General features: G+C 36.6%; 1 protein-coding gene across 1 annotated transcript; it reads left to right on the top strand.

Moving 5' to 3' along the window:
• Positions 1-397: 397 nt before the first annotated feature.
• LOC134267128 (uncharacterized) lies at positions 398-7,794 on the top strand (the record flags this gene model as incomplete). The annotated part of the gene is made up of 4 exons (XM_062749348.1): positions 398-627; positions 2,867-3,017; positions 3,595-3,731; positions 7,486-7,794. Coding segments are annotated over 4 exons (677 nt in total), but the record flags the coding sequence as incomplete, so codon positions are not given.
• Positions 7,795-10,096: the final 2,302 nt, after the last annotated feature.

Genomic DNA, 10,096 nt, shown 5'->3' with positions numbered 1-10,096 from the left:
AGATGATGCAACATATGTACTGAATTGACCCGGCTATCCTTAGAACCCCCTAATCTGCACTCCCTTGACCCACCTATCCCCCCCCCCCCAGGAGCTGCACTCAGTTGACCCACCTATCCCCCCAAAAAGTGCACTCTGTTGACCCACCTATCCCCTCAGCCCCAAAAGTGCACTCAGTTGACCCACCCATCCAGACCCCTTATACTACTAGCGGGGAACAAAAATCAGAATAGGGATGGGGGTTATATATGTACAATGTACATGTAAAATAAAAATATATCATATACCGTCGGATCATAATTGTTTGTGGAAGGAGGGGGTTTTACGAAATAACATAAGCTTCTGAATTGTTACTTGTTCAAATAAAACAACACATCCATGCTATTTGATATTGTAGACATATTCGGGTTCAAATGCTACTTGGGACACCAGCGATTGGACGTCTCTTCTGTCGTGTATATCCAGTACGACGGGGAACCAATTCTTTGTGATGAGATCTTTTTTCTTGGACAAGATGCAGCCAATGGAAATGCATTACAGCTGTGTCTGACGCCTGTTTATTATGATGATCCATACTGTGAAATATTTATAGAGTACAAATCCTATCTTACCGGACAAATACTACAGGTCAGACTATACAAGACTTGAAGCTCGCCAGAGCCGAAAAAATTAAGTTAATCAAAGTAATAATTCGAGAATATATGGGGACTTATCGTTATAAATCTTTTTCAGTATTTACTTTCAACTTAACTGGAATATATACAAGACATACAGAAAATCTTTAAAAATCTTTTTCCAAGAAGATTAATTTATTGATTTATTTTGTCCCTCTCGTGAATTTTTCACTCAAATGGAGAAGCCACCACTTTCTGGTGGAGGCCTGCAAATTTTGTCCTATACTTGGTACCCAGAGCCATGCATTGAGTAGTGAGGGATCTTTTTCGTGCCAGCATCTACTGCGACACGGGGCCTCGGTTTATACGGTCTCATCCGAAGGACCGGTCTCCACATCCCACATTGGGATTCTAACCGCGACCTAAGGATCGATTCCTTACTTCGCGACTCTAGAGCAGTCGCTCTAACCACTGCTCTAAAAAAACATCATTATATGCAAGCATTTTTGTATTACAGACTCTTTATTAAAATCATTATCTCTGGGATAATGTGTGACCAGAATAAAGGAACACTTTTTACAATGGTATTTGGGGGAAATCTCCAAAATCTTCATTTCACGAACAGAAAACCCTTGATAAGTTGCATGCAGCCTCAGGTATGGTGCTGAATAAAAGTAGATCATATACCATAATGTTGAAATATATGGAGATAAAGAACAGCATTCAAATTTAAAAGTCCATTAAACATTACACACAGTGGAGCCTCATTTATCCGGACGCTCTGGTTCCCAGTCAAATTATCCGGATATGTAAAGTGTCCGGATACCTGAATCACTAGTTATCTGAAGGTCCATTGTATACTTAAAATTGATTAGAGCAAACACGGATCTCTAAAAGATCAAAGGTCTGATCAGGTGCCATGGAGTAGTGAGCATCCAATGCCGATCGGTCACACCCACCGTGTGCTTCTTGTCATGACAGGGAAATGACAGAAAAATCCGTCGACAATTCAATGGCTAAACAAAGAGTAAGAAAAACGTCATACATCTAGCATTTGATTTAACGATAGACTGTATTTGCTGACAATGTATCGACCATATACACTGTAACTAACGAAAGGATGACTTTACACGAGACTGCTGAAATTCTTGTTTCATTACTTTTTTGCCAATAACTTGCACCTCGTTTTAGAAGCTGTTCATACGTAAAGCATGCTCTTGCGTATCGAATCCACTGCGAGATATAAACCCCGTATAATGTGATAAATGTGATATATTGCTGCATAAGAAAGCTGGGGAATTTGACGATTGAACATCTTAAGTCATCACTTTTATCCTAAAAATTTATTATTGAAATAACAACTATCGTCTTTTTCTAGTAAATTATCCAAATATGAAAAAGATGTGTCAGACTCTGTGTCATCTTTTATTTCAACCTTTCCGGAGTATATTGTTTCGACATAAGAATGGAAACAAGCATCGTTAATTGACATTTCGTTGTCTATATATCAAAATGTCGAGCTGAAGGCAACATCAAGTGTTTTCTTCTTTTTAAGTATAATATTTTGAAAAAAAAATCTGCTTCATATAAATACAAAAATAAGCTGCTAATAACGGGATAAAATAATGGGTACCCACGGAAATTCCAATAGACTGGAGGACCTGCTCTCCAAAAACAAACAAACAAAAAACACATAGATATTGTCAATCAGAAACTCAAGCAACTTTTTAGCTCACCTGAGCTGAAAGCGAACAACACCAAAAATGCATAATTCTGAGCAATGACGAGTACCATTTTTATTGGAAACCAGCTGTCAATGATGTCAAAAAGTCTGGACTTTATTTAATTTCGGGGAATAGTTGTATATATAAAGTTAAGAGGTGTACATGTAAGTTTAATGTTGCTGATTTTGGTATATATAGCATTGCACAGTACTGCTGAAATTTCTCCTTCACAACTGGTTTGGTAGAGGCCATAACCGAATTTAAATTCAAACGTTCAATTCAAAATTAAATCCAACCAACAAATCATAAAGGAATAATGGTCTTTTAGATGCTTATTTTCCCCTTACTTTTTTAACTACATGTAATTTTAAAGTTTGCATTTTAGAAGGTATATATATAGACCCCCCCCCTTCCGAAAATTTCCTGGATTTGCTTTTGGTTTCTTGTCTCTTTTAACTTAAAGCATCCCTTTAACTAGATCCATCCCCATATTATCTACTTTTCTTTATAATTTCTCCTTGTATATAGACTTTAAGATGCAGGGACAACAAAACAATCACTTGGTGTTCAGAAGAAACAGATAATTTGTCTGTCGGAATCAAGATGGAGTCGTTTGTTCGACAGAGAACAGCAGCTCGGCTCAAAATGAGGCTGGAAGCCAAGCCAAAAACGCACAGAGGTATTAGTTACATTTCTTGTCTTTTACTTTTACGTTATGGAACGTGAACAAGAGTTGCCCCTGAACAAAAACTCGTGGAAAGAAAATAAAATTTATCACCACGAAATAAAATTTGAAACAACTTTTTAGTGTGCTTGAATTAAGTACATGTATTATAATTGCTCACCACTGCAAGAATTATGTCCATTTTAAACCCCAGAAAAGCACATTTTCTTATTGTACTATCAGTGTCACTTAAAAGTATAAACTAATGCGTATTCTTGAAAATGTATACATGTACATAAAATAATGCGTTTTAATATTAATAAACACATATTTCACTTTCAACATATACGTCCTTGTAGATTCTTATACCTCCCATCCAATCCCTACCCCCCCCCCCCGCCCACCACTTTACATACACACCCTCCCTAATGTCCCTAATACACAGCACACACAAATTGAAATCCTGAATCTGCTTTGTTTTTTGTATCATCGAATTTTTTTGCATCATCAAACTTTTTTTTCAAACATTGTCTTTAAAGCATTCTGAAAATTAATAGATTGTTGTTGATCATCTGTTTCCTTTTTTTGACAGCTGAGGAAGAAGACGAAGACCCGAGTTTTGATTTGGCTCCATTGTTTGTAATTCTTGGAATATTCATGTTGCAAGTTTTCATATTTCTTGTCATTTTTGGATTTGCCAAGCGGACTGTAAGGCAAATTCGACCATCGGTGGGTAAAATAGATCTGCTTTAATCTTAAAAGATATACAAGTCCAGTAATTTTTAATATTTATACTCAGTATGTACTTTTATAGTATATACACAATATATAGATTAATATGAGATCCCATAGTTCTTCAACCGTTTTTAACAAAACACAAAGATAAAAGTTTGTAAAAATATGCATAGCTAATAAAAGAAACACAATTTAAACTTGAAGTACGGTGAGCAGTGAGCTCACTAAATGATACCCCCACCTCCTACATGTGTATAGTAATACGATAATAATGGCAAATTCCATATTTTGCTCGGGGGGGGGGGGGGGCATAAAGGCATGGCATTGTATGAATCTGTGAAAGTATCATTAAATTTTACTCAGTGGTAAAGGAGGAGTTACGGATAAGAGATGGGTACCCTTCGATGTTATAGGATGAAGGACAGGTCAATGTTTCGCTTTGAGAAACTCGAAATATATGTCCGAACACAAAAAGGAGGTGCACAGTGGCACTAACAAAGATTCTGTGAAAGTCTCATTATTAATTATATTGAATTTCATTCAGTGGTATAGGAGGAGTTGCGGATAAGAGATTGGTACGTCAAAGTGGAACAGACAGACAGACAGTACAGAAAGATGGACGGACACGGGGGGGGGGGGGGGCTGGTTATAAAAATACATACCGGTATGTATTGACGGTCATTTTTTCAGGTGTAATAAATTACTAGTTTCAACTCTTCGTCTATTTAGAGTTATATAGTGAGAATATCTTAATCAATGTAACAAATACATGTATAAATAAATGTCATTTTTTTATGAAGAGGGACTAGTGGTGCTCTTATACATATGTTATTGACTTTTTTCGATCATTTGATTTTCTGTATGATTTCCTCATTGTGCTTAATTTGGTTTATAATATTGAACTTATCTCTATCACGTTACATACATCTCTCTATTACGCATCGTCGCAAACCACGGCCAAAATGTACGCTCCTCTCCGTATAGGAGAGAGCTATATATGTGGACTCCAGACCGTGGCTTGAGACGATGCTATTACGTTACATACATGTAGCTTAGAAATAAAATGTTCTGTTGTGTTTTGTAGCTTGAAGAGGGTGCCTATGCACTACAACTGTAACAGATTTTTAAGCCCGCAATTGTTTGACTCTCTTTTTTGCTTGAATGGTTCTATTGCTTGATTGAATGATTTTAATTTACTTGTACCCTGAAGCATGACCAGGCTGGACAGGGCCTGTAATAAGGTGAACATTTACTCAAATTACGCTGATGGCTCAACGGTTAATCATTAAACACTGTCCATTCAAAAAACGCTAGTGGAAAACCATGGTTAGTGGAGTAGAACCATGCAACAAGTAAAGATTTGAACAAAACACCAAAAGCGAACATTTATTTGCAATAAGAAAATATGAAATAACGGGTAAAGCGTAGAAAAAGGGAGTCATTATGCAAGTGCCTTTTGGTTATCATTCAACGCCACGATACAATGCCTAAACAGGACAAAAATTATGAAAGCCGCACATGTTACTATTTATAACGGTACCGCAAATAATATACAACTGCCAGGAATCGAATTCAAGCTTACATATGTTCCTTGCAAATTAGTAAACATATAAAATATATTGTTCTCCAAGCATATAAAATTAAATCTGCAAGCATTAAAATGAATGCAATGATCAAATTGTGAATTGGGTAGCAATATTTTTTGTTGTTTGAAGTTATCGACCTTATGATTTTAAATGACGTTCATTTTTTGCAAAAGTAAACAATTCTGCCAATTCCAGTTTTAAAGAAAAAAGATCAAGAATTAACGTTTTATAAATTAAGTTTTTATAACGATGAAACTTTGCTATCTAAATTAGAATAAGTATTTATTCCATTATCTTTATTTTTAAAAACTTTGAAAAATCGAATTTTTATGCATATACAATGTATATAGTTTATTTCACAGATCTTTAAGTAACTGAGTCAAAAGAACAAAAAAAAAAAATAAAGAAAGAGAGAGTGAGATAGTGGGGAGATAGAAAAAAGAGAGTGTGTGGAGTGAGAGAGAGAGGGAGAGAGAGTAGAGAGAGAGTGGGGATAAAAGTGTAGAAAGAGAGGAGAGTTGGGTGTGAGGGAGAAAGAGTGGAGGGGAGTGAGAGTGGGGAGAGAGATGCACATGTAGTGGGGAGAGAGAGAGTGAGCGAGAGAGGAGGAGACAGACTGTGTGTAAGAGGGAGTGGGGAGATAGGGGAAAAGAGGGGTAGGGTCACAGTGGGGGTTAGTTAGATGCTTAGTTAGATGCAGAGTGGGGATACAGAGGAGATGTAATTAGGAAATAGTGGAAAATGGAGGGAGAAATAGCAAGAGTGGAGAGAGATAATCCCGCACTTGCACTTGGAGATCCTGGAATTGTATTCAACTGAAATGTACATTATTGTAATGATTGCTACCATCTTCCCAAGTCAAGAGTTTCTGATCCGCTCCGCTCCACATAAACCCTTGAAAGAATAGGCTAAGTTTGACGGGGTTAGAAATGCGTTCTATGATTGGCCTCATGCAACTTTGCATGAACCAATCAAAATCATTGTTTTATTTAAACTGAAACTTAATCGTAAACAGAAAAAACACGCCAGTTTTAGTCCTAATGATAACGTCTTTATCATTAAATAGCCCAGTTATAGGTTTGTCTCAGCTTTTTAGTTGAGTGATATTGAATATTTAACCACTATCAATATTATCTCGAATTCTCTGTAGAATTCGTTTACTCTGATTGGCTAAAAACAGAGGTCAGTAGAGTTCAAAATGTGTAATCTCACTAGATGGAGTAACAGTAAACCCCGTCAAACTTAGCCTATTCGGAGCGGAGCGGATCAGAAACTCCTGACTTGGGAAAATGGATTGCTACATAATTGAAAATGTCCCCATTCCCCGCATACTGAGTTTATAATAAAGATGCGTGGTAGTAAAGAGATGCCCACTCTCTCTCCTCTCGCACTATCAATACCTCTCTACCACACTCTCTTCACTCCGCACTCTCTCCAGTTCATATCTTCCATTTCCTCTCTCTCTCTCTCTCTCTCCACTCCAACTCTTTCTCATTGCTCCCTCTCTCCTACCTCCCACTCTCTGCACCTCTCTTCTCTGTGCCCACTCTCTCTCTCTCTCTCTATCCCCTCTCCTAATATCTCTCTATATCAAACACAGATTTCAGCTCAAATTATCAGTAAGCATATATTTAATTATATTATAGTGATCGGGATGTCCGTCCGTCTGTCTGTACATCCGCCCGTCCGTCTGTTACGCTTTGGGATATCTCTTATCCACAACTCCTCTTTTACCATTGAATTAAATTTAGACTTTCACAGAATCTTTATTACATATTGCCATTGTGCACCTAATATTTTACTTTTTGATCTTACACATATTTCGGGTTTCCCATAGCAAAACAGGGACACTGCCATTCTTTCTATAATATTGAAGGGTATCCATCTCTTATCCGCAATTTCTCCTATACCACTGAATAAAATTTAACTATACTTTCACACTCACAAATTCTTTGTAAAATAATGTCGTTGTACACCCCTTATTTTACTTTCTGATCTGACACTTTTTTCGGGTCTCCCAGAGCAAATTTTGACTGCCATTGTTATCATATGGGAGGGGGTATCATTCAGTAAGTTCGTAGCTCACTGTACATGTACATCTAGTTTGTGACAAATTTACTGTTTCCTTTCTTGAGGCTTAAAAGAACCAATTTTTGTTGAAGGTGATAGGTCAAGTAATTATGGAAAATTCACAAGAACCTGTGGACAAGCCTCCTAGTTACTACGAGGCCACGCAGACGCAACAAAGTGTTCCGGTGAGTCCGGTCCCGCCAAAGTATTCTGACGTGGTGAATACGAATCAAAAAACACCTGATGGATGAAAATACCACAGCAAACTGTTTGATATGTGCCAAGCGGAGTTTACATAAAAGATTTCAGTGATCTGTGTCTTTTGCTTTGTATAAAATGTTCATCTTCTGGTAACAGGAGGCAGTGTTAACTTGAATTTGTCGAACCTTATTTTCCAGATGATGTTATACAGCATATATATATCGAACGGATAATGACGTTATTACAAGCATATGATATTACAATACACCTTATAATCTCCGCGAAAAATCGGAGAAGATCAGTCATGGAGAGAAGTCTCCACATACCAGTGAATGGCTTCAAATTAAAACCTTTACACGTCACTCAGGACCATTGAGTAGTGAGGGTTCTTTATAGTGCCAACGCCTACCATGGCACAGGGCTTCGGTTTTTAGGGTCTCATCCGAAGGGCCCGCAACTTTCACTTCGAAGTGCTTGACTAAGAAACATACAGTTGCTATCTATTTTTAAGAGATTGCACACAAGCTTATTTAAGAAACCACAATTGATTTTTCTTACAAATACGTATTCATGACAGTCTAAATTTCAATATTTTTTTCACATTACAGTTAAGTTGCATTATCGTGAATCGCTAGGTATAGTTTCCTTTTGCAAAGAGCACATCTATTATAATAGATTAAGACATTGATTTCGATGCACCGCGACTTTCCTTTCGCATAGAATTACCAATCCACATACCAACACAAAGTTGCGAAGGGATAACAACAAAGTTTACAAATGCTATAATTTGCACTTATTATAATTACATGTATATCCATGAATTATTTATCCTTTTTCTTAATTTTGCAAGTACATGTTTTTCTTCATTGAGATAATTGTCACTACCAGTATCTTAGCAGTTTTACATGTGCATGGATAAACTGTAACACCTTGAATCATGTTGCATGTTTCATAACAACATGCAACTTGTTGAATTCAAAGGCACCTGAAGTGTGGATACACCCCCCCCCCCCCCACCTAAAGAAAGATATCTAATAAGCATTACATTTATTTAAAAAAAATATGCAATTTCACCGTCTACAATATTTATATGTCGTTCTATGCAAGCAGATTAATTTTTTTCTTACTTTTAGAGAGATTGGCCCTGTAGGGTGTAATATAAATTAATTTTTTTTTTTTATTAAATACCATAAATGGCCAATCTCTAAACGTAAGAAAATGCTTAATTCTTGTAAGGAACGGCATATGGATGAGATTGAGGGGGGATTTAATATATTTAGAGATTATATCAATAAGCTCACATTTTTTTATTTATGGGGGATGGGGCTATCAATCCACACTTCAGGCGTCTGTGTTTGGTATTACATTCCGTCTGTCATCTTCATAGGTGTATGTACATTAGTATAATATTTTGCCAACTTGTTATAACACGGGAATAAATATACCTCCTATTATTTATCATGTTAATTATTATTGTGAGTTGTGCTATTGTGGAATATAGTACAGGAGTACTACCAGTTATAATTTTGTAGCGTCTTAGAAGCATGCTTGACCATTCCCGGGGAGTCTAAAATACAAAACATATCAGGAATACTACCAGTTATTATTTTGTAGCGTCTTAGAAGTAAGGTTGAGGAGCTTTGTATAAGAAAAACCCATATCTATATAGAGCACCTTTTAACTCATGCGTCTTCAGATATATATACCTGAGACAGAAGGGGCAATTAAGTCCCCTTGTCTGATATCTGGAGATAACACATTTAAAATGAACTCTACATAAATTATTAACTTTTCCTTGTTGTATATTATAGTATTTTAGTTAAATCAAACATATTGTGTTACCGGCCCCTCTGCACCATATTTTCTTGAGGCAACCCCCAGTAATCAAGCTCAAATGTCCCTCGGAACATTTTACATTTAAAGGCGTAGACAGGGTACATTTGAAGTGGACGCCGAGTAGGCAGGGGGTTTTGGGGCAGCCTTAAGGCCCCAATCGGTCCATTGCGAAGCCCTGGTGCATGGGGCCCCCCAAGAAAGAAGCTCCCGCAGCTAGTGAATTTTTTGACAGTTTCAATGTGCATATTCGACCCTCCTGATCGCATTTTTCTTACACCATGTATACACTTTTAAATAAGTTTGTTTCGCAGCCATATTCTAGGTTTGTTCTGTTTCTGTACAAAATGCGGACAATTACAAAACGCTCAAAAATGAGAGAGGGTATATCCAATATTGTTGTGTGACGAACCAACTAATACAGTTTAGACTTTCAAAGAGACAAAATACATATGGTTAAATAGTTGGTGTGATAATGCGATTCATTAAAAAAAAAAATCAGCCAGACTCCGGAAAAATCTAATGATCTCAAAGAAGAACTATCGTATGATAAAAAAACTGATTCTGTTTATTTTTTATTAATTTAATCATTTATTTTTTATAATTTATTTATTGCAAAATGATGCGTATGCTTTTTAAGAACTTACAAGCATGCACATAGAAATTAGG

Source organism: Saccostrea cucullata, unplaced genomic scaffold, assembly GCF_032062105.1.
Source record: "Saccostrea cucullata isolate Sc308-1 unplaced genomic scaffold, CSIRO_AGI_Scuc_v1 ctg9764, whole genome shotgun sequence".
Lineage (NCBI taxonomy): Eukaryota > Metazoa > Mollusca > Bivalvia > Ostreida > Ostreidae > Saccostrea > Saccostrea cuccullata.
This window is presented reverse-complemented; position numbering and strand designations above follow the sequence as displayed.